This window comes from Asterias rubens, chromosome 21 (assembly GCF_902459465.1).
Source record: "Asterias rubens chromosome 21, eAstRub1.3, whole genome shotgun sequence".
Taxonomy (NCBI): Eukaryota; Metazoa; Echinodermata; class Asteroidea; order Forcipulatida; family Asteriidae; genus Asterias; species Asterias rubens.
Genome location: NC_047082.1, coordinates 2,355,070 through 2,380,371, shown reverse-complemented (window position 1 = coordinate 2,380,371; position 25,302 = coordinate 2,355,070). Strand labels below are relative to the sequence as shown.

Genomic DNA, 25,302 nt, shown 5'->3' with positions numbered 1-25,302 from the left:
TTAATTATTGGTTTATAGTTTATGTGATGTATTTTGAAATTTTTCATGACAAATCCAACCTGATAATAGAATGATCCTTGTCCTTACTATAAACACTTTATTTTGCTGCCTACTAGCATTTCAATGAAGGCAATTGCCCAGGGCCCAATTTCATAGAGCTGCTATCGCAGAGAATATTACTAAACAGTTTTCTGCTAAGCACAACTAAGCAGCACACCAGTTACATTTTGCACACTTAAAGTGGTATCTTAGCTGGTAACCTTGTTCTGCTAAGCATTATTTTGGTGTGCTTAGCTACTTTTTGTGCTTTAAAGCAGCTCTATGAAATTGGGCCCAGACGCTGTCGTCTGATGCAAACAAATTTGCAATACTCACCAGGGCTATTCTTACTAAAGTGATTGGTCAACAGCTGTATCTTTCCCGTAATGATCTCATAGCTGATCTCCTTGAAGGTCTCGGGGACGGATAACCTAGCTTCTAATAGCGCCCTTGCCTGACGACACCCTGCAAATCCCAACAAAGTTTTTCAACAGTTTACCACAAGTACTTTTTAAAACGCCTTTAAGGTTCGGTTAAACCTTGACACAATAGAGTGACTTTATAAATACCACAAATCATTTCATGTCAACAGTCTCACCTAGAACAGTCTTCAGCATTCATTCTTCGAGGGAATCTCCTCCGACCCCCAACCCCCCTCCCCCACCCCACCCCCATTATTCATTTGAACTCCTCAAACAAAGAGAATCTCACACAACCACTTACCACTGACGACAATACAGAATTCTGTGCCCCTCTGCCTCGACACATGAACGATAACATAGTATAGAGGACGCTGTTCGTTCGGTCCCATCGTCACAAGCAACTTCAGAGTCTCTGAAACGCCTTCAGCAATGGAGCCCTGAATACAAGAAGATTCAAAAAGATTAAAGAAGCAAAGTTCAACCAGAGATCTGAACTTGCCACCTTATCCATTATATATACATTGCAGGCTGACATAGTTGACCATCAATCCAAACTATGTGTATGATATTGGATGGTAAAACAGTAGGAGGGTTGACTGTGGACTGTGTACATGTTAGAGATGCATTCACTACATAACACACTATTGCAGGCTGGCATAGTACACCCATCAATCCAAATTATGTGTATGATATTGGATGGTAAAACAGTAGGAGGGTTGACTGTGGACTGTGTACATGTTATAGATGCATTCACTACATAAAACACTATTGCAGGCTGGAATTACATGGATGATATTGAATGGTCAAACAGTAGAAGGGTTAATCGTATTGAAAAGTAAACACTGACCTGTGCTATGATGATTTTAACTCTTCCTTCTGAAGTTGCTACAGCTAGTTTAGCGAGCATTGGGAGTTGAGCAGGAGCCACCGTGGTGAATTGTGGTATGTTGTGTTGACCCCCTTGATCCTTGATAATGGTGTCTTGCCGGGCTTTGAGAAGGGCGGAGTCTAGCTCCTCCTTATTGGGTAATCTATCCCCTGGGAAAGGAAATAAATGGGTACGTTAAGAGAGGATGAATATTGCAGGATTAGTATTACGTTTTTAAAAGGGCAAGGCCATTTTCATTTCGCAAAGGGTACTTCCAATGGAAAATCATCTATCAGAATTGTTTTAAAGGGCACGAAGGCAAAAACCAGGGCAACAGAGGCATATCCTTCTTGTCTTTCGTGTAAATCCAGGCCACTGAAAATGGCCTTGCCCTCACAAAGATAAAATTCCAGGTCTGTAGTACATATGCAACAAGTAGTAATGATCACAAGCATAACAGGTTAACCCTACCAAAATTTTGAAGATATTTGTCACTAAATAAACGTTCACCAGTTCATGAAGCAAGAAGTCATACTTTTTGAAGACACTTACCGAGTTGGACGAAATACTGTATCATGACGAGGGCCATGGTCTCAAAGTTAATCCCCTGCATCCCGAGTAACCCAAGACTCTCTGCAGCGTGTGCCATGATGGGCTGAGAAGGCTTTAAGCTATCGCGGAACAACGTACTCACAACAATGTCACCGATGCTACCATGAAAGACAGGGACGCTACCACTGCAGTCTAGGATTACCACCTTGGTGCGGCAGACATCAGCCAGGCCAGGGGGTACAAAGGAGGTGTCTTGAAGCCCGCTGGAGAGGGGTGGAGGGATGAAGTTGGGCGGGTGCAGGGGTGGCGGAGCGATGGTTGGTCTCTTGGGTGGGAGGGTTGGTGAGCTGTCTGTAAGATTTTAACACACACATAAATTTTAAATAAGTATAAGTGAAGAAAGGAGCCAGGTTTGTGGATTGGGTTTAGATTGTGCTTCTTGGCTGCTATTGGAGTCAAGACCTCAAAGTTCAAGACCAAGAACGAAACCGAGCCCTTGGTCGAGACCTCCATCACTGCTCTTGGCAAAATGGTAGTTTGTATATTGAGTGTACTAATAAGTAAAAGAAATAAAAACTGTCTCCCGAATTCCAAAATAAATCTACTCCGCGATAATAGAATGTAAAGCAAAACAAGTTCTCAAAAGAACATAAACTACCAAGCAAGTAGATATACACAGGTTGTTACCGCAAAACCAAATATACATTGGTACCTCACCATGCAATGCCTCAAATCCCATCATTTTTTAAAACTGCTATGACAAAGCCATTGCTCAAACCCAACAACTTCATTGCAGCATATTGTTTGTAGTTTTTCTCGATTTTATATTGAATTGAACTGTTAAAGGAATTTAAGGAATGAAGCATTTTTTCAGATGAAACTTTTATTTGCTCTAGATCTTTATTTGGGTTGGGTTGGGAAGATGGAAAGGGATGGAAAATAAAATTCCCTCCGTCCAATCACTGACCTCCTCTGAGTCTCTCTTCATCCATGCTATGAAACCTGTGTCGTTTCTTGAGGGGCTGCTGGTGAGAACTGGAGGATCCGGACTCCCCTATCTTCATCAATGGTGGCGTCCCGGTTGAATAGTGATGGGTCGCTTTACTGGCGCTGTGGGTAGGAGCGGTCGTGTCGTGCGGAGGGGCCGTCCCGTAATGGTTAATGGTCGCCGAGGGAGAACTCCTGGGCTGGAATGTGGACGATGTCTGGTTGCCATGGTAACTGATATTAGCAGTGGGGCTCATTATCTGACGGGGAACAATTACTGTGAGAGAGAAAATGGAAATTATATGAAAATTTAAATTGACAATCATATCATGTTTCGAAAAGCATGTTTCTATACATCCTGTATTAATTCTATTGCATCAGTTCAGATAATATTCATCTTTAAAAAGGTTTTTCATTTTCTTAAAAACCAGGACCAGGTTGAATCATACATTAAATGGAAAAAAGGCTACATGTAAAACCAGAGATACTTAGAATTGGTTTCAACATAGGAAATGTTTTCAGAATCAGGGAGTTCCTGTCGAATCAGGGAGAGTTAGCAGCACTATAAAAACACTCATATTCTTTATCCCCGATGCCAATTTAACATCTATTAAATGGCTTGCAGTACCCATGCTAAAACATAGGATTCGAACCGCCTCAAGCCACTGGTCAGTCTCGGTGGTCTAGTTGGTATGACACTGCTCTATAATTGAAAAGGTTGTGGGTACATATTCCACCCGAGTAATTATGCTTGTGATTTTTTTTTCACAGAACTCGGGTAAGTACTGCGTATACAGTGCTCACACACATCGGTGTATATTGGTAAAAACCAAAAATGAATATAAAACACTGGTTGGGTTTTAAATGTACCAATGCAATAAATGCTAGATTTTTAAAGGGTGAAGTCAGAGTGCAACTAAAGAGGTAATGTTAATACCCTAGCTAATCGAGTTGGAGAGGAGAATTAACTTGTCTCTGAAATTATCCACACATAAAAGTTGTTAAAGTGAGTCAAGAAAAGCTGTGTTGGAAATGTTACAACAAGACATGCACATGTACCAAAAACTTTCTTTCTGGTTGTTGATTCTTTCAATTTGAACCGATTTGATAACAAAATAATGCACATTTATGACAGACTTGTGAAGCAAAGATGAATATGGATGAGCCCGATTGAAACCAACTTGCCTGATGTTTGTGACATGTTCACGTTCGGGGGCGGTGTTCCCATGTACACCCCTTGTGACCCCGGAAAGCTGGTCTTCCGACATTCTTAAAGAACAAGGACAATACAGTTTAAGGTAGAACTTTTAAGACAGTATATCTTTTTGGTGGGATTCTTAAACAAAGTAGATGAATGAATTTGATTTCGATTTTAACTTGAAAAAATAATGCTACTCATTCAATTATGAATTGTCTCTTAGGCAACAATATATCACAATAACTGGTCTCTTATCGCCCTGTGTGGTCTAGTGGTTAATGCATCTGAAACTACTAGAATACAGGGGTTATGGGGTCGAATCCCACCCAAGTAGTATGCCTGTGTTTCATTGCCACATGATTCGGCACAGCATGTTAAGTATACTGTGTTTATCACACATCTGTGTAAGGGAAACCAAACAAAAATTATGGGATGGAAAAAACCGTTGTGAAAATAGATTTGTTTGGTAAGTTAAAGGAAAAGATTGAAAATTGTGTTCATCAAAAAGTGTTTGGTACATGTGCAAATCTGTTCAAGTTCTTGAATGCATAGTTCACTAGAATTTATACCGCATGTTTGATTATGGTACATGTATCATTTCTTCGATTTATTTTGTATATATGCTGTTCCAAGAAAAAGGCTTGTGATGTAGTTTCCTTAGAAATTACTGAAGAATTAGTGAGGATTGTGGAAGCACCATGTGTTTATCTCGTTTGAGTAGTGTTGGTCTGAAAAGAACCGGTGGTTTACAACTCAACATTTCAATCAAAATCCTCAGGGCCCAATTTCATAAAGCTGTTAAGCAGAAAATTCTGCTTCACAAATTTCTTAGCTAGCAAGAAATGACCGAGGTACTAGTCGCAGCATTGATAGCTGGATGGTTTTCAGGCTGGTAACCCAGCAATTGTTTTTGTGCTTAACAAGTTTTTGTGCTTACAGGCTTTATGAAATTGGACCCTGATCGTCTTCAGGAGATAGTTAGCATAGAGTTTACTGGACTTACCCTTCCAGGGTATGTTAGGTCCTCGGACCAGCTGCCCCTGTTTGTTCCTAACGAGGTAATACTTCAAGTGTTTCTGCTTCTTGGCCTGGGTGGTCAGCTTCAGATTGATATGATGGGAGAATTCTGTAAAATAACGAAAGCCCTTCTCTCCGCAGCCGACGCAATTCCCGCTGAATCCTGTGAGGGTGTACAAGAAGATCACATTTTTTACTTACAGTTGTAGATTGAAATAATGTTGTGATTTTATTTGATTGTGTTTTTGGCCAAAAGTAACAACTTCTTACCAAGTAGTGCGAGTGATGTATTGGGATCTGGCAGAAAGCGTGCATCAACGGCAGCCACCAAGATGTTCTCTGGAAGATAAGGAGACTTGGTTCCGACTAGGATGAACCCTTTTGGTACATCAAACTGCTTCTCACTCAGCTCTGTCAAGCGAATGTCGGCTCCAGCCTGGCAAAAACCTAGTTTTAAAACAAAGAACGAATATCATTAGGAATGCGTACATTTGTGTACACAGCAAATATTACGACCAGGATGATGTCATATACTGGGCACACGTTTGATAGATGACCATACTCACAACTATCATGCATGCAGGCCTCAAATTAACCTACAGAAATTGCCTTTGTGCCCTGCCGTCGATTTCACAAAACTCTTCCTAACTTAAGACTAATCTTAGGACTTAGGTCGAGTCCCAAGCCTGCACTGTAGCATGCGGACCTTAAGACGAGTAACTCGTCCTAACTCGAGATAAGATGAGTCCTAACTCTTTGTGAAAACGACCACTGTGCTTTTGCAAGGGTCATATTAAATTTCTCATAGAAGTGCCCCTTAGCAGAAGGAAATTGCTGTGCCCTACCAAGAGTGAAGTTCAGGGTAATGTGGCACTGACAGGCCAAGTGAAGAAAGGCAAGCCCTCCTCTCCATAAGCCTTTTTGAGGTATGGTGGATGTGATACGCACGCGTCACACGCCGCGACTGATGCCACGCTCACCATGTTTGTGGTCATTAGGTTTACGTGTAAATGCCGAGTGGCCTAAAATGCGCACTTCACTGAATATTATACGTTCTATTTCTATGGTCAATATGCACAAATTTACCACAACTTTACAGTGTTGTAGCATTGTGTCCGCCATATCTCAAAAAGGCTTATTAGAACCACAGACTTCTGAGAAAAACCTTTTAAGGCTAGCGTTTGGTGCCTGGGTAGCTTAGTTTGTTTGTACAGCTGATATCGTGTAGAAATTCCAGTGGTCTGTGCATTGTTAACTTGTAGTCTCTACAGTCTCTTGTGGAATCTTGTGGCAAGAGCCAGTTTGGCAGGAGAATATACCCGTATTTGTACATATGTTTGTATCATGTTCTGTCCTTTTTAATATTTTTTGATAATTGTTTTAATTTTCCATCCCCTGCCGTTTTACTCATAGCTGGAGTAACTTGCCAACAGACCTGTAAACAATGTCATTTCATTTGTGTCCCCTAGCCGGAGTTTTTATGTATTGCTCTAAAACCATTTTGATGTATTGTCCTGCTTTTTAATGAATATCCTTTATGGATTGTGTGTATTTTTGTGTATATCTCTGCTTGTTTGCCTTTATAGTTGTTCAGTGATTTTTATTATCTTCTATGATTTTGTATATGCCCTTTCTTGCCTTAATGTATTTTTGGAATTTAGGAGACATACGCCTTCTGGCACCCCACTGTTGTTTTACTTTGTTTTCTTAAATATTTTTAATGTGTGTACATGTGCTTGTAAATGTGATTGCCCGAATAAACAAATATTATTATATTATTATAAAATGATTCCTGTGGTAAAATAATCCATTACGTTGCACCTCAGTTGGGGATTCAAAACTAATTCTTTATCAAATTGATAGGAACACATTGTGTAATAACATTACTTTTTTGTTTTTGAACAAAGGATGTAGCTTTTTTAATGTTTATTTTACAATTCTTTATTTTTGTAATATTTCTTTTAATTATTTATTTTAAGCTGCTTATTTTAACCTGCTTACTTGTAATCTATCTTCCACTCATTGTATGTATTTCATTGTTCTCTTTATGCGCTTAGAAGCTTTTTCATTAGGCGCTTTACAAATTTCTTTTATTATTATTTCATTTGTATATTGATTTGTTATTTATTTATAATATTATTTTTATATTTTTATATTTTTTTTTATATATTATCATTCATTCTTTTATATTTGTTTATATTTATGTATATGTTTATTATCTTTTTTTAATTTTTATTATTATTACTTTTTTGTTTTGGGGGGGGTGAATATGTCTTTAAAGTTTTTTATTTTGCGTAACAGTCTTTTTGCTTAGCTGGACATAACCGTTGATCCTGTCCAAGTCCGTAAACTTCTAATAATTACAGTTACAATCAATCAATGGTCTCTAGCGGAGTCGCTGAGTCTGGACTCATCACAAAGCAGACATGTAGACTACCCAAAACCAAACAAATCCGGTGCACAGATGCTTCTATATATTGGTTTTGGGTTTCATTGGGGTTAATGAGATTCGCAGAAATTGCTGATTTTATTCCATTTTTTCTTCTTTTAAATTATGTGAATTTCTAGTTATGACCAGACACAGGTTTTCCAGCATTTCCTGGAATGACTTTTTAGCCTATTTTGCCCAAATTCTGCTCGCATAACTATTAGGTTGTGTAGTGACAACTAGATAGGCCCAATTTCAGAGAGCCGCCTCAGCACACAAAAAAAATAGCTAAGCACAACAACATTATGCTTACCTGAATTGGGTTACCAGCCAAAGTACAATGTCACATGTACAATCTGTGACTGGTATCCTGCTCATTTCTGCCAAGCATAAAATTGTTAAGCAATGTTTTCTGCTTATAGCAGCTCAATGAAAATTGGCCCTGGACCCTGGAAAGGGTCAAATATTTAAAAAGAAAACCTCTGTCCAATGACAACCTGTGGATATTATTATCTACGCAGGCCTCAAAATAATAACCCACTGCACCCATAGCAATTGTCGTGGTGCCCTGTGCTTTTGCTGTGGTACCGCTTTGCAAAGTTCCAATACAAATTTCAATTTTCCTCATTGAAGTGAAGTGAAATGAGGGAAAACTGCTGTGCCAATTCAAGAAAGAAATTACATAGTGGTATGCAGATGGCTGGACTGACTAAAGCACACATATGCTGCCAGATGAAGATATCACTATTATTAACATAACCTCAGACCAATGGGTCATTGCATATTATCCGGCAATTTTCCACTCTGCTGCCAACCCAATTCATTTGAAATTAAATGTTTGCTTCGCGGTATGACAGGGAAATATCACAGGATCCGTCCGCAGGGAGTAATATTGCCTATTCATAAATAGTTCAGGACAGCTGTAATACTGTATTTATGTGAATCATGCGCGTACATGTTCACCGATGCATCGGCCAGAATTGGGGAATATGAGCAGGATCACTGAATTTATTTCGGGCTCGGCAAAAATTGGTTTTAAAAACAATAAACAGGATTGATCTCTATCTATCAGTAACGATTTTCAGATTATGTTTCCCAAAGATAGATTATTCTTCCTGCCTGGACATGACCGCGGGAAAAAGATGTTGTTAGATCTCAAAAATTTGCATTTGAGAAACGTCCGTCAGATACATTTTTAAGATTGTGTACTTCAATTGTGGGTTATTCTTCCTGCGTGAATATAACCACTCACCGATTTTCCGGTGATATCTCAAAAATGTGACCATCTTTTGATATGAAATTTCCACTAGGTTAGTTTTATTGTATCAACCTTCGGATGGGTCGTAAAGCCGTTGGTCCCATGTGTTGTGTAACGCATGTAAAAGAACCCAGAGCACTTATCGAAAAATGGTTCGCCCAGAAGGTGCTAAATAATTAGGTCTCAGAATTCATCACTGCAATAACCTATCTTTCTGAAAGTTTGTATATACTCAGTGCATTGAGTACCTTGTTTGTTAGATACGTGCACTATATAAGACTTTGATATTATTATGATATTATTACATAGGATGAAAACAATCGAACAGTTCCAAAAACAAAATGTATACTTTGCCTTTAAACATCTTCTTAGATCATTATAGATTAGACCAAGTTGAAAAAAGTTGCCAGTCTTGAGGATCCATGTACTAAATGATGATACATGTACGACGAGGGGTTCTTCATTAAGACAGATCGTGAACAAGGATTCCGGGACAAATTAAATACAGTTTGAAAACAGGAAACGATTTGGATGCAGAAAACCATGGAGCCAGACGTCCTAATAAACTAGACACGAGACTTCATTTCAAGGCCATAAACAACGCATATTACAGACCTGTCCGTTTTGCATTAGTCATCCTCTGCAACAAAATTAACTTTACACTACAAATAAAATTTTAAAAACGGCTGAAGTTGCTGACTTTTACAAACATTTTTAATATTTGCAAACTACACACTGAACATACATTTACATTGAGTGCTCGACAGAATCAAATCGCATTTTTTTAAATTTACATTTTTTTGTTCACAAACATTTAACTGATTTTGCTATTCAGATTCACTTTTCAAAATGCAAAAATGTCAATTGCACTGAGTGAATAAGTAAATAACAATGTCAAATGTACTAAGTGAATAAGTAAATAAGACTGTCTCAATTGGCAGTGCATGTCATTATATTGTGTAACAAATTATGTTAATTTTGAGAGTGTTTAAACATTTCAACTGCAGGGACTGTGGCCAGTCATTCTTACTTCAGAGGACAACTCAAGGACAGCCATGATCTCAATTTGTTTCGCTATGCCTGTGGCAAGAACACTTCTATGGTTATCAAGCATGATATATCCTAGAGGCAATAAAGACAACATGCTCCCTCTCCCTGGTCATTGCCTTGGTGCCCCTTGAAATGTTCTAGTAGAAAGTTCCTTATTAAAATGCCCCTGCAAACTGCAACAGGCCTGGAATTCCATTGTTGAATTTCCATTTTGCAAAGAGAACCTCCATTGGAAAATATGTAAGTCTGTGGGAGATACAACAGTGTAAGACCATGGCATCCATGTAATAGACCTTTATCATAGTGCAGCCTTCTTGAATTTCTCCCATTGATGTCAATGTTACCAAACCGAGGCTGGAAGAACAAAGTAGTCTGGTTCATATTTGTAAAACGATTATTAGCATTCATTAGTGTTATCCGATACGAGGAACATGACCAAGATGGAGGCAGCATGATAAAGGACTATTCCAGGCCTGCTGCAGCTGTAATACAACTTTTTCCAGAGCTGCGAGGAATTTTTATCGGTGACTGTGGTTGACAGTTTTCAGTGAAACATTTTTTTTAATTTCCAGCAAATTTGGACAGTCTTTCACCAAATCACGACTAAAAACATTGTATGAGCACGAATTTTAGCATTTTCATTGGTTAGTTTGTTTTATTGAAAGTTTTTTGGAAGGACACAGTTTGATTGATGTTCGACGAACAATTCGTCGCCATGATATGATTCAAGGTTACGTCCTCCCCTATCAGACAGCGTAAAACTCACTGACTTAAATAATGATCTTTGAATGTTACTAACACCTTGAGTCATACTTCCTGCAGAAGCGACAAAAGATAACCTTGCCAGCTTTACATTCATACTCAGTTGGAATATTCACCCTTGAGGTTATTTTCTTTGAGCTCTGAGACGGCAGATTAAATACAAATTCTTTGTCATTTAGAAATCTTGTCTGTCTCTGTCTTCTGGGAGAGGGAGGAGGAGGTTAATCTTCAACCCACAAACATCTTTTTGAAAAGTTATGTATATTTGGTTTGCAGGAACACCTTGTGTATCTCTCCTTGCTAAATGTTCTTTTGAGAACTGGACTTGCAAGATCATTGTAGATATTCTACTACCGCGGGGTAGATTTCTTGGTTATGTTAACTAGCATGTGGCTATACAACACTCTGCAGTCACATTGGTGAGCTGTTGTAGGGTTTAGTGTAAGGGTTTGATCAACAACAAGTTATCAGCAATAATGCATTTTTAAAACCGACCGCCAATTCTTCGACGGCAGTTTTTTAAATCAATTAGCAAAATCCACTCGCAACCTGGACAGAAGGGAAATTTAATTTTGAAGTCTAGGACCGACTGGCTCGGCAACATGGCTTTGCAAGAAGACAGCCCGAGACTGCCTGGCTCTTCACTTACCTACTTCCTGACATCCTCCCGTTAGCGTATTATACAGCATCCCTACGTTATCAAGGTACTCTCTCCTGTACATGGGTTGAGCCTCCTCACTTGACAAGCGTGGAGAGCCTTGTCTAGACGTTGTTGCCGACGACGTCTGACTATGAGACATCACGGCGCCCTCTTGTGAGCGCGGGTGCTGAATCTGTTGTAGAGGAGGTGGCTGTGTCGCGAATGGAACATGAGAGGGGAGAACGTAACGCTGTTGGGCAAGGTGGTGCGGTGTCAATGGTTGGTTGGGGAGCCTGGGTGAGGTCAGTATGACTGGCATTGACCCTGGTGATGGAATGGAAGGCGGCATGTGGCTGACGATGGGGGGTGGGGCAAACCGGGGCGATGGGAGGGGTTTGCTCATCATGGAGTCCTGGGGGCGAGATTGGGTGGCTGGGGGGCTGGTGAGAGGAGTCGTTGAAGATGAGGTAGAAATGGATTCCCTCCTTGGATTATCTCCAGAAGGCTGTGAATCCAGATCTTTAACATTTGGTTTGACATCTGTAAAAAAAGAGAACAATATCATGTCCTTTACATAATATTTGAAATAGATTTTCTTTTCTTTATTTAATTTTTTTCTGCAAAAAGCTGATGCGAACATGACTACTGATTGAGTTGGGAGTTAAGTTGAATGGTCATCTTTTTTAATTGCAAGATTTAAAAGAAAAATTGCTTATTAACTGAATGACTTGTTTTGAGGTGCAGTTTGCCAGAGTCCAATTATTTTAGCATTGGGCAGATAAACGCAAAGTCAAATCAAACACAACCCACAATCTAGTTTTTCTTCAAACATACACTTAAGCTTTTTCGATTCCAAACCTTGCACTTGAAATTCAGCAATGTTAAAAAAGGATGGTAACTACAAATATTTCTGGTCCAGTAACAGAAAACCACAAAACTTGTGGTATAGTGGAAAGTTTCATGAAACTTCAACTCTAGATACATACTACTGTGAGGTATGTTTATCTGGGTTTACCTTTGTCCAAGTAAAGTTGCGAGAAGAGCGGTTGCGGGGTGGCTGTGTTGGATCGCAGTGACTGCTCGATGGACATGTGCAGAGCAGTCTCGAACTTAGAGTTCTTTAGCAGGCCCTGCGTGTTCCCCATGGTCTGAAAAACAAATCAAATAAAACAAGTTCAGTTATAGACGATGTGACCTATGTTTACATTCAAACCGCCCTCTGCCAGGCAAAAGGACGCGTAGTAATGGTAAGATTGTGTGTGCTTTCTAGCTGGCTGCCAAAACACAAAGGTTTTGCCCGGTGGTATGCACGTGAATCATATATTGGTTTTCGAGTGACGTCAGAGGTCACATCGTCTATAGGAAACTGAAAGGATGCTGCCTTCACACTTGAGAAATGTTTCAAGCAAATTCAGGGATGATGTTTAGTCTTTAGCAAAAAGTAAGAAAATCATTACTGAGATCAAAGGCCGACCATAGTCTAGAGCAAAGACCTTGCATGGGCTGGCCTACTTGTTCAAATAGTGTAGGGTTAATATGTACCTTTCAGGTCGGCTACTTTTATCACAGGTTTTCAGATATCAAGCAAATTCAAGCATCATATTTAGCCTACTTGTTCAAATAGTGTCTAGGGTTTAATAATACACCTGTCGAGCTACTTTGTCACAGTTTTTCAGATCTGATATCAAGCAATTTCACGCATTATGTTTAGCCTATTTGTTCAAATAGTGTAGGGTTTAAAAATACACTTTTCAGGCTATTTTAGGGTAACAAATCAGATATCAGACTCCAAGAACTGAAATTCAATAAATTTGGACATACGGCACAAAGCATAGTCCGGTTATTTTGAAATTCTTGAAAACTTGTTCCAACTTAATTTGATGATTTATTTTTTAAATGAAGGGGTTTGTATTGAAGTTTTAAGTAGCTATGATTAATGGTTTCTTGTGTTATCAAAATCATATAGGCCTATATGCGATTATCTTGAAAACATTTCTGCCACTCTCTGCCATTTAATCTTAGATCTTGTCTTTGTACTACAACATTCAAATCTCTTCTCAAAACTCCTCTCAAACTATGTCACAGCTTTTCAAGGACTAATTTTGTTGTGTCCGTTTTTCTTTGTTTTTGGTTTTTGGTTTTTATTTCGAATTGAACACCCAGCAGGGTGGATACGTGCGCATTACAAGTCTTTTTATTATTATTATTATTATTAAAATGAGACAAGCAAAACAAACATCTCTCTCAGAAGCGAAACAAAGAAGGCGGTGATTTCAGTCACAGTAACATCCTATGTGATTATAATTCAAGCATCCTTTGCTTAACTTTCAAGGACTTCTAAAAAGCCGTCCACATCATCATCATACGCTTCCCCCTTAACTCCGCCCATCCCTGAATAATATTACTACTCCTTATGTAATCAGCAAAGCCCCCCCCTTTTCAGTCCCGAAACTAGTCCATTGAAAACGAGCCAACTTCAGAAAGTGTTTTTGTTGAACAAGGCCACAGCTCCTTTTATTTGTTCCCGGCTTACAGAGACCAAGTGGTCAGTGAAATGAGGGGCTGGCTCTTTATCAACACAAGCTGCCCCTATTGTGGCGAGTCTGCCAGCCAGAGCTGTTTTCTATGCTAAGGATATGGTTTAGCAGGCAATGACAAAATATGAACAATACCTGGGACCACAGAAGCTTGGTAAACAAGTTTATCAGTGTGCCAGTACCCTTGTTTCTTCCAAGGCCAAAGCTCAATAGATGGCTGGAAAGTAGAATCAACTCAAAGGGGGGACTTTGTGTGCCTGGATAAAGGTTGTTGAATAGCCAAGAGATTAAGAGTGGCCCAGTGGTACCTAAACCTGTTGGCGCTGGGAATAACTGTTTGGCTCCCATATCAGGGGATTATGTCTACTATGAATAATGAAAGGGGTAACAAAAAACAGTTATTTACAGTTATTTTGTATGCATTGATCTGGGTGTAAAGTAAGTTAATTTTATTCAAATAAATTAACACATTGTGAACTAATCTGGGAGATTTTAAGGCAACATGCTCTGTTTCTTAACAATGCTTGAAACTTTGGCTGTGAACTACATTACACTGCACCCATCTCGCTAATGCCACTCCCTTTTTGGTTGAGCAAACCTGCCCGTTTTTGGAACATTGAATTCCATCCAATTCAAGCTGAACCCAGAACTCAATCGATGAATGCATTTTGCAACATTATTGTAAAGATAAGGGAAAAAAAAAAGTTCTATTTGTGTTCCGGACCCGAGTTCATAAAACCTATTAAAACTCTTTGAAAATCATAAGTTTTTATCACAAAGATTTTGTTTTGCAATGGAAGTAATTCAGAATTCTAGAAAGCAACATATTATTTTACGGTCATTCTGTCTTTGACACTCTATTTTGAACACAGATCTCCAAACTTGCCATTATTATCGATCAGATTAAATCAAACAAACTGTCCCTGAACATCAAGGGGTATATTTATTGATGTCATTAAGATTAAATAGCAGGCCTGTAATTTCATCTTTGAGAGGGCAAGGCCGTTTTCATTTTGCAAAGAGCACTTTCATTAGAAAATCTTAAAGTCCATGGGAAACTTTTGAAGGAGCGCTAAGGCCAAGACCTGGGCAACAGAGACCATGTCCTCCGTGAAACTCAAGGCCTGAACCAAGTTGAATGTACTGTGTGTCTCTGCCTATAACAGATAACAAGCTTTCATGGAAACCACATGTTGATTCATTGGGCTCAAAAATTATGTGTTTCTGACCAAGTAAGCTGCATTCAGTTTGTGCTACAAAAACATTAAATTGTAACTCAAAAATTTAAGGTGCTACTTATACATGTATTGTATTACAGCATACCAGCAACATTACAACATTCATGTACATGCCTTACGCAAAATGGGTCATATAACTCCATAAATAGCTTTGCATACCTGCAGAAACAATAATGTAATGCAGTATTTTGGCAGGCTATAAACATGTTTTATGCTCAGCATGAGTTTTTATGCTGAGCAAAATTTGACAGCTCACATACTGTGTGGAATTGGAGTTGATTTGTACTAGATGATTATATGTACCAGTCTAGTTAATTTTGTTCTTTAATTGTGAATTTTTTTTTATTATCTTGAAATTTCATGATCTTGATATTACTTTCCGCAATAATGTCCGCCGGACGGTTTTGCTTTAATGGGCCATGCCTCCAAACAGCTTTCAGTCTTGTAATATCCTATTCTTTGTATAAATTTGTATATTGTGTTTGTATGGAAATAAATGTTGATTAATTTGATTTGATTTGATTATGATTATATTTTGTTTTCCTGTCACTTTCAAATCATGTCATTATGATTTAAATTAACGAAAATCAGCAGCTGCAAATTGCTTACACAGACCAAAACAACCACAGGCACACTAAAATAAAAAAGAAGTAAAACACCCATGAAACACACTGATTATACTTTTTTTATAGGTGCAATTAATTTTTAGTACTGAAGTAAACATTTTTCGGGCATTTGCATAATGAATTTTTTTTATGGGCTATGCTATTTAATCTGTTATAATTAAATATGGAAAAGTTTCCGTATGGCGCCACCACTTTTTCATTTGATATGAAATAATATAGTATCTAATTACCTCAATGAGATATCCCTTTTTGTAAAAAGGGGTGAAAAAGTGGTGGCGCCATACGGAAAGTTATCCTGAAAGGAAAAGTTTCCGTATGGCGCCACCACTTTTTCATTCGATATGAAATAATATAGTATTTAATTTACCTCAATGAGATATCCCTTTCTGTAAATATGAGTGAAAAAGTGGTGGCGCCATACGGAAAGTTATCCCTTTAAAATAACAATGGCAGCAAATCATTACATAGAAATTGCATCCATAGTTAACATCTTAAATGGCCATTATGCTGGGCGTACACACTGGTAACTTTAATTATGCTGATATTTCAAGGTCGAATACAGCATGTCTCTGTGTCCGTGTAGCTAGGTACTTATCTCGCTCGGCGTGCAAACAGCGCAATCCCCGGTCCACCGACCCACAGAGCTAGCTCTCTACAAATCCAAGTTATACAATTTCACCTTCCAAGTTCACCGAAAAATAACACAAATTCACCTATTTGACACCACGCAGAACACACAGAATGGTCCAGCTTGTTCTACACAATATCAATGCATAGTCCTTTTACAGAAAATTAACTGGGAAAAGGGTGAAGGGAAAAGGAAAACTTACAGAGTTCTGTGGAGAATTTACCGTCTGCAGAAAGTCATCGTAATGGCAACTCAAACGACAGCGGGCACATGTGTGTGTACACTTGCGGTTAGTGGCTGCTAGCTGCTTTCCTTGCTATTATTTTATTACTAGAGGCCGGCCGTCTGTCTGGTCTAGACTGGACCCGTGACGTCAGGAACGTCCAAGACCGAAAGAGGGGCAACGCATTAATCCGCGGGGGACAAGGTTACTATCGGAGGGACGGCAATCAGATAGCTAATTGCAGGGCGCGCCAAGTTGGCGCTCGATAAGATGGGGGGGGGGGGGGGGGGGGGGGGGTTCTAGAAGATTATTCTTTCTGTCGATTGAACTGAAATCCTGTGTGGAATACTTTGGGAATTCGAATGACCGTAAAGAAAGTTATGTAAATTTGAAAGAAAATATAATGTTAACTCTATGATTAAACCGAAACTTTGTTGAAAACGAGTATAAAAATAGTAGGCTCTAGGCCCGGTGTTGCGTGCAATTATATCCGGAAGACATTATTGCATATGCAATAATGTCCGCCGGACGGTTTTGCATATGCAATCGTGTCCGCCCGAACGCTGCTGCATAATGCAATTGTGTCCTCCCGGACACATTTGCATATGCAGTTGTGTCCGCCCCTGTGCAAAACCGTCCTTGCAGTAAATTAAACGCCCTTGGTCGACGGAACACGATCGCCATTTTTTTTACAAGCTAAGTGCATATGTCATAAATGACATGGGAAATGTTCGGCCGTTGGGTATTAGCTTCAATCATAAAAATATACGTGAATATTCATGCTGCATTATTAGGTTCATGCAGTGCATGCACGCTTACGCGCGCACATGTACATGTACATGTACAGTCATGTACGTGTATGTGCGCCGGACGGTTTTTGCATAGCCCCGGACACGATTGCATATGCAAAAGTGTCCGGAGCGGACAGTAGAGCGGACAGTATTGCATGGCGGACACATTTGCATCTGACACCGGCCCCCTCCTTGTCGAATTATTTCGTTATCAATGCGTTCGAAGACTGATACACATGTACAATAAATAAGCCCCCCCCCCCTCCCCCACCAGGTAGGACTTTCTCACCACTTTTGTTTATAATATGGCTCAACAACACATTACAAAAAATGAAATCATAGTCAATTTCTTTCCGTGAGAGTCTGACAAAAAATTTAATTGAATACTTGGTTCCTTTATGGCGTCAGAGGAGTGTATGTGTCGCGCCCTCGCGTCGAGTAGTCGCCCCCGGTCGTCGCACCGTCGCCAACAACTGGCGCGACGCATACACGTACACCGCGATATACACATTATTTTGTCATTGCGAGTTCATTTTTCATAGTTCTCCCGCACCGCTTTTGGCTGCTTATTGTATTAGGTTGTATATCTTTTTAGGGATGTAGGACAGTTTAGGTCTAACTAGTAAATAGATATAAATACGGATACACAAATAAATAGATCGAAATTGAATTGAAAAAATCTTTTAGTTTTCTGTCAAAACATCGTACAAAAAATACTATTTTGTATATTTTTTTCAAGTGGTACCTTGCTAAAGTGGTACTATTACTGCTAAAGATTCATTAGTTCTGTGCTCATAAGTTTATTCCAATTTATACAAAGTAAAAACTAAAATCATTAAATATTGACTACAAAAACAATTGTTGTTGTTTAGGATGGAAAGGAAACAAACAGATGAGATGCACTTCAATCTCTGTTCAAATGTTTTGTCTGAATTTTTGTTTTTGTCAACAAAGCAGAAGTGCGCCACCGTGCGGCCATCAACAATTAACTAGTCTGGTTTCTGCACTTCATCGTTGCGAAATATTCACACGCTGAATATTTCATTCAACCATTTCGCCCCATTTCTGTCTTGCTGGTTTACCAGTTCGCCCCCGCATTTAGTAATCTTCACAGGGGCGTCATAAACACCGTGCAGCCATTCTGCGGGGCGAAGATTTTCTTACAATTTCTTTTTGCACAATCAGTAGGCTTCAATATGGTAAGTTTTAGTTCTTGATTTTGACTGATTTTACAGACAAATCGTGAACTTTTACGAGGTTTTTATAATATTCATATCATATATTGATAGTGGAAAGTTGTTTATCTTGTTATGGGGTGGAATTAGTAATATATGATAAGAAATAACTGCGCCCCAAAATGCACTGGAATTGTGTTGTGTTGGGATGGGGTGGTGTGCTCACAATAAATCGCGGGTAAATGCATGCGTTGACAGGGTGGCAGTTCGGTGCATTTTTGTCACCCAACATGTGCCCAGCAGATATGCCGGAAGTCCTTTAAAGTATTTAAAATAGTATACAAATTATATCAATTTTATATAATAATTCGGACGGCTACCAAATGAGGGGGCCTAATTAAAGTACAAAATGCAATTGAAAAAGATAAAATTGTAAAAGAAATTTGTTCCTTTCTTAATTTAATGCAACATTAACAAATGAAGAAAAAACTAACAAGTCAAGAAAATCACTAGTATAATTCATTTGGTTTTATTATTTGTTGTTTGTAGAATTCCTGCTGTAAAAAAAATAATAAGTTTGACTGGTTTATTTTGATTAAAAAGGGTGCATGTGTTTTTAAACTTAGAATGTTAGAACTTAGAAATTATTTATTGTACTGCCAGGCATGTATGTCTTAATGTACTGAATTCAGGATTCAGACTTAAAGAGCACCATTCAAAATATAAACAACAATTTATGTATGATCGATGATTGGGTAACTAAATCATAATCATAAACGTCAGCAACAAATTCATGATTTCCATTCCAACTCTAAAATAGTTCTAAGATGACAGATCATCACGTCATAGCATTTAAGAAAGTCAGTAAGAATTAACAGGTAACGAGTCAAAAGTTCAAAATGAATGATATTAATTGTTCGATTGTTTCCCATGTTAGAAACCCATTGCATTAAATGGCCACGAGAGGGCCATCACGCAGATCCGTTACAGCCCTGAGGGTGATCTTCTCTTCTCATGCGCTAAAGATACGCATCCAACAGTATGGTTTGCGCTGAATGGAGAACGACTCGGCACGTATGAGGGACATGGTGGAGCTGTCTGGTGTATAGATGTCAACTGTATCCTTTCATATCAAGTTTATTATTATTATTAAATAGCGACAACTGATAATGTAATATAGACACTTAAGTTGTCTTTTTACAATTGCACTGTGCACATAATCCTATTTTGTGCTTCTGTCAGTTTCACAGGTTAAGGGATTTGGGGGTTGACAAAGTGATAAAAAAAAGATTCTAGAAAAAGTTCCCTTTGCAAACCTTGGGTTTCATCTTTGGAAGGGCAAGGGCTCTTTCATTTTGCAAGGGGCACTTCAATGGGCAAATCTATGTCTATGGGAAACTTTAGAAGGGGCGTCAATCAAGCTTTTGGCCAGGATTTGGTAAAAGGGTGTTAACACTGACTTGCTGTAAATTTAAATCTGGGTATCCAAATTGTTTACTTGCAATACATCTACATGTAAGTTGCAGATAAAACAAGGTGTCCAACTTTATATTAATAATAAAACGGACATTAATATTGTGCAGTTACCTATATAAATATACTCTACTGCGCATTACAAGGTATACAAAAAAAGCAGAGAAAAAATGGAAAAAACAAATACACAAACAGTGCAAGAATGAATTAAATGGGTGAAGTAAACAAATGGGTTTTTAACTTAGATTTAAATAAATTAAGTGAAGAAGACTGTCTAATGCAAGGTGGGAGATTGGTCCACAGATTTGGAGCAGCGTATGATAGGGTACTGTCCCAAAGACGCCCAGACACCCCTCTGGCTATGGTACCAAGGCCAAGAGCAGGGGCAACCATAGCCTACAGGTAATACCAGGCCTGCCATTAAGAAAGCATTGAAAGTCGACTTTAATGTTGTGATCTTCTGTTACGTACCTTGACTCCTCAAACCTCAGGGAATCACACTAAGGTGCTTACTGGAGCTGGTGACAACACCTGCAAGCTGTGGGATTTAGAAACGGGTAAGAACAATTACACAAGTTTGACAAGCTCAAGTATAAGCATTTTGTCAGGGATTTGTTGTAGTTAACTACACTGGCCCTGAGTGAGAGAAGTTTTGTCAAAATGTTTCGACAAGCTTGCTGTAATAATCCTAATCTTTATAGAGCAAAGTTACCAACTAACCCATGTTCGCCATTGACGAACATTTTGTCAGGACCCAAAATTTGGGCAAAACTTTGTAAAGCTTGTAAGCATGAAAACTTGCTACGCACAGAATAGTATTGCTTAGCATAAGCAGGTTACCAGCCAATATTTTGTTAAGTTTGCATTGCATTGGCTGGTGCTCCACTCAATTTTTGCTTAGCAAAGAAACTTGTCAACAAAAAAGCAGTAATTTCTGCATAACATGTTGATGAACTTGAGCCCTGGTGGGAAGGTCTAAATGGATTGTCGATTCTGCATTTCATTTGTTATCTTCATGTTTCATTTTCAGGTAAATGCATCAATTCCTTCGACACACCATCAGCAGTCAGGACGTGTGGTTTCACATACAGCGGAAACACACTCTTCTTCTCAACAGACAAAGCTATGGGACAACAATGTCAGATCTTTCTTTTTGACGTACGGGATCACCAGCAAATGAGTAAGTGGAATGGCAATAAAAATAAAATATTCATTAGTTTTTAGACATCGCACAACTTTTTGCCAAACATAACTTTAAAGTTTGAACTAAGGACAGTTATTTTGACTTTCAAAGTTTGTCAATTTCAATGCCTACAACAAATTTTCCCCCTTTTTTCCCTGGTTAACAGAAGACAATGACGCTTACTTGACAATCCCGATCACAATGCCTAAAGTAACTAGCGCCATAGCCAACGGATTAGATAAATACCTCATCACAGGTCACGATGATGGGCAGCTGGCACAATGGGACATGCAGGTAAGCAATAGGTTAATTAGTTAGAGATAGATGTTGGTAAACATACCATGTGGGTTTAGTGTTGAAACCTGATGACTTACTCCTGAAGATCATTAAAGCATAGTGATCGAAAAATGAGTGATACACAATAGTCTTACCACAAACCTTACTAGATTGTATCTGTACCATGCAAAGTTTAAAATCCCACTCATGTACATTGTGTTATGGCAAACCTTATTAGCTTGTATCTCCATCCTGCAAAGTTTCAAATCCTACTTGTGTACATTGTGTTACGGCAAACCTTACTAGATTGTATCTCTACCATGCAAAGTTAATAATCCTACTCATGTACATGGTGATACCCCAAACCTTACTAGATTGTATCTCCACCATGCAAAGTTTTAAATTTTTACTAAAACCACTTCATCGTCTTATCACAATACATCGTTAATGGATTTGTTTTCCAATAGTTGAAATGTTTATGTTTCTGTTTACCTACCAGACCGGGGAAAAGATTCATTCCGTTCATGAGCACAGTCGACCCATCAACGACGTTCAGACATCCAAAAATGGGATGACTCTTATCACTGCTTCTAAAGACAACACAGCAAAGGTAACAAAAAGGGAGTTTCTTGTTGTTGTTTACTTCAGGTTGCGTATAACATTTACAAGTTGTGGGTGCTCTCTAAAATGAAACAGAAACTTTCTGCCTAGACCATGTGTGACCATGGTCCAATTTCATAGAGCTGCTAAGCACACAAATTTGCTTAGCATGAAATCGTTTGCCTTGATAAAAACAGGATTACCAACCAAATGTTTGCGTGATTTTCAGGATAAGCAAACAACAGCTGAGTACCTATAACAAGCAACATGCAACAAATGGAAATTTGGTTGGTAAACCTTTTTTTATCGAGGAAGAAATTTCATGCTAAGCAAATTTATGTGCTAAGCAGCTCCATGAAATTGGGCTCATGTGTACTCCCAGAAGAGGCGTTCAATCTACAAAATAAATGTTGTTAAAGGGAAATTTAGAGCTTGCAAAGTAAGCAGAGAATGGTGATGATAAGAGCAGAATTCAGTGGTCAGCAGAGCCCTGAAATTGGGCCCAGTACTGGCATGCGTGCATTTAATTTTAAAGAACAATTGACTGACGTTTGTAGGATGCCTTCCAAAGAGACTCTCAAATCTGTTGTCTTTTGCTTGGTTTTGGTGGCTGCATGCAAGCCATGTCTGTATAGTTGGGTAGTTCACTGTCTTAAAAAAACCTGCCATAGGCACGATTGGCTTGTGCGTGAAGCGCTCGCCTCTCACCAAGGTGACCCCGGTTCGATTCCCGGTTGGGGCAATATGTGAGTTGAGTTGTGCGTTGGTTCTCTGCTGTGCTACGAGGGTTTTCCAGACTATCCGGTTTTCCTCCCTCAGGAAAAAATAAAACACTTTCGATCTTGGCTGTGCTCCGTGGTCATAATGGGTTGATGTGGCTGGCAGCTGAATGCGCCCTTGCATGCCTGCTTCTCGAACACGTAGCCGCGTCCTTCACAATTCAGCTCTTAGCTGCGAGTAAGGACGATTAGCCCCCCCAAATTATTATATAGATAGAGTAAGAGTGTGTAATAGAACAAAAACATTCTTTAAATGTATTTCTTAAAAAACCCAACTTCCCCCGTCTTTTTCTTTAGCTGTTTGATGCAGAGTCGTTAGACTACATGAAAGTGTACAAGACAGAAAGGCCGGTCAATTCTGCAGCCATTTCACCCAACAAAGATCATGTAAGTTCTCTAGTACATATGTTGTAAGAAATTATTAAAAGTTTATCATAAATGGTTATAACGGCATCTAAACTTTTAAGTGGAAAGTGCTGGTAGTAGGGTGTCATGGCTGGTTTAGAGCAACTAATTCAAGTTTTAGTGTTTAAGTCAAAGGGGTGTTGGTTCTAATCCCAGTCATGACACTTGTGTCCTTGAGCAAGATACTTACAATTGCTTCTCTTCACCCACGTATAAATGGGTACCTGCGAGGGAGGAGGTTTGATATTGTGTTTGAAAAAGCCTTTGGAGTGCCATGGCAGCCCGGGGCTGTATACTCTTCAGGGAGCTGAACAAGATTTAAGGAGAATTGTTTGGCCAATGAACAGGGCACTTATGTTAAGCGCATTGATTCGGTTATTGTAATGCGCTATAAATGAAAAAGTTATTATTATTATTTAGATTTAACAATATTTTGTGTCTGATATACTTTTGGTAGGTGGTGTTGGGTGGAGGGCAAGAAGCCATGGACGTTACAACCACCTCTTCTAGAATCGGCAAATTCGACGCTAGATTCTTCCACCTCATCTTCGAAGAGGAATTTGGCCGGGTCAAAGGTCACTTTGGTCCAATCAACAGTGTTGCATACAACCCGGATGGATCAGGGTAAATGAAAATGGCAGAGATGGACTTCAAAGTTCAAATTTTGAAACTAAATTTACTGCAGTTCATTTGAGTTTGAAAAAGCCTTTGGAGCGCTATATGGTTGCCCAGATGGTATACTCCCAGGGAGCTAAGAAAGATTAAAGGAATTTTTTCGGCCCAATGACACTAATGTTAAGCGCCTTGAGACAGTTATTGTGAAATGTGCTACAAAACAACAAGTTATTATTTTTTTAAATGTTTCTTTAACCACAATTTGTTATTTTCTTTCCAACAGATACAGCAGTGGTGGTGAGGATGGCTATGTCAGAATACACACCTTCGATCCACAGTTCAACGATTTTGAGTTTGAGTATTAAAATATTAGTCAAGGTTGTGAAAAATGAATCCACAAGTTCTCATGGAAGAAGTCACCTTCGTTTATTTCATTTTTGCAAATATTTGAAGTCACAGAACAAAGCTGTAGGTAGGAGATGCAGGCAGTTTCTTTAACTTCATTTATTTAAACACAATGTATCTATACACCTGTCTTAGAATTTATGCACGAGTTACGTCGCAATTCTAACCCAAAACCAGCCACTGCAAGTGGTGGCGGACGTGCGCCTATAGCCTCATTTTGAGTAAGAATGTTGACGTCATACATATATAAGTCTAGGACATGTATTATCATTCCTTATTCTATTTCAAAGTGTGACATATTTTCTTTGTAAACCATGCATCAACTAGGAGTTTACCTCTTGGTGGAAACAGGTTACCAGCCAAAATTCAGTGCATTGGGTATCCCCTTTCTGAGTGGTTCCCATTATTTGTTTTGTAGCAGTTTAATTCGATAAGCATTTATTCTTATTCTGTTAGAGAAACTGTTAACAATATACTAGTGTCTTGAGTCATGTTTTCAAGTTGTGTAACCTATGCTATGTTTATGGATAACTACAGTACATGTATTTGCAACAAAAGAAAAACAGCAACAGAATATTACTAACAAAAATGAAATTCTTACAAACTTATTTATTGTACGAATTGTTCAAAAGCATTATTTTGGTTGGATGACATTTTTAGACCTGTTGCGAATAATTTTTGTCATCAAAACTTTTAAGAGAAAGGGGGATTTAATCTATTAACTGGTACTCATGTAGACTTTTCTTTTAAAGTAAACAAAGAATTATTTAGAAGGTGATGTTCATGGACAAGGTGTTACATGCATCAACGGAAATAAAGTTATTGAGAACTTGTACATTATTTTGTTGCGTCATGATTTTGTAAAGTTGATTAAAATCAACACTAGAGAATGTCTTGCTATAAACTCTACTACTGCGGAGTAGATTTTTTTTGGGGGGGAGACTTCTCAGTTCTAAAAAGAACCGTCCTGCTTGGGCAAAAAGTAGAAAATCGGCCAGGACTACTACTTTGCCATAGGATCATTATTAACTGCACTACCAAAGAGTGAGTTCTTAATTCTACCTGGCAAGTAGATACACACATGGTGTTACCGCAAACCATATATATATTGATACCTCACCATGCAA

General features: G+C 38.8%; 2 protein-coding genes across 5 annotated transcripts in view; one reads left to right on the top strand and one right to left on the bottom strand.

The window, feature by feature from the left end:
- Positions 1–20,403, bottom strand: part of LOC117304676 (GREB1-like protein) — a 36,977-nt gene extending 16,574 nt beyond the window's left edge. For 2 of the 4 annotated variants that reach the window (XM_033789247.1, XM_033789249.1), the window contains exons 1-11: positions 16,453–16,618; positions 12,237–12,369; positions 11,231–11,761; positions 5,354–5,530; positions 5,070–5,246; positions 4,054–4,137; positions 2,849–3,145; positions 1,882–2,232; positions 1,309–1,499; positions 763–898; positions 376–504 (exon numbers count right to left, since the gene is read on the bottom strand). In XM_033789247.1, coding sequence (XP_033645138.1) covers positions 376–504; positions 763–898; positions 1,309–1,499; positions 1,882–2,232; positions 2,849–3,145; positions 4,054–4,137; positions 5,070–5,246; positions 5,354–5,530; positions 11,231–11,761; positions 12,237–12,366 — 2,203 coding nt within the window. In that variant the 5' untranslated portion in view covers positions 12,367–12,369; positions 16,453–16,618. Of the gene's footprint in view, positions 1–375; positions 505–762; positions 899–1,308; positions 1,500–1,881; positions 2,233–2,848; positions 3,146–4,053; positions 4,138–5,069; positions 5,247–5,353; positions 5,531–11,230; positions 11,762–12,236; positions 12,370–16,452; positions 16,619–20,383 lie in introns of those variants that run through there. The other 2 variants (XM_033789248.1, XM_033789250.1) reach the window with 2 other exon arrangements.
- On the top strand, positions 18,288–25,010 carry LOC117304678 (eukaryotic translation initiation factor 3 subunit I-like). The gene is made up of 9 exons (XM_033789252.1): positions 18,288–18,463; positions 19,377–19,557; positions 20,404–20,469; positions 20,943–21,092; positions 21,262–21,389; positions 21,871–21,981; positions 23,048–23,137; positions 23,613–23,779; positions 24,054–25,010. Exons 1-9 carry the CDS (start codon positions 18,461–18,463, stop codon positions 24,133–24,135), a joined length of 978 nt encoding a protein of 325 aa, XP_033645143.1. The 5' UTR covers positions 18,288–18,460; the 3' UTR covers positions 24,136–25,010.
- The last annotated feature ends 292 nt before the right edge of the window (positions 25,011–25,302 follow it).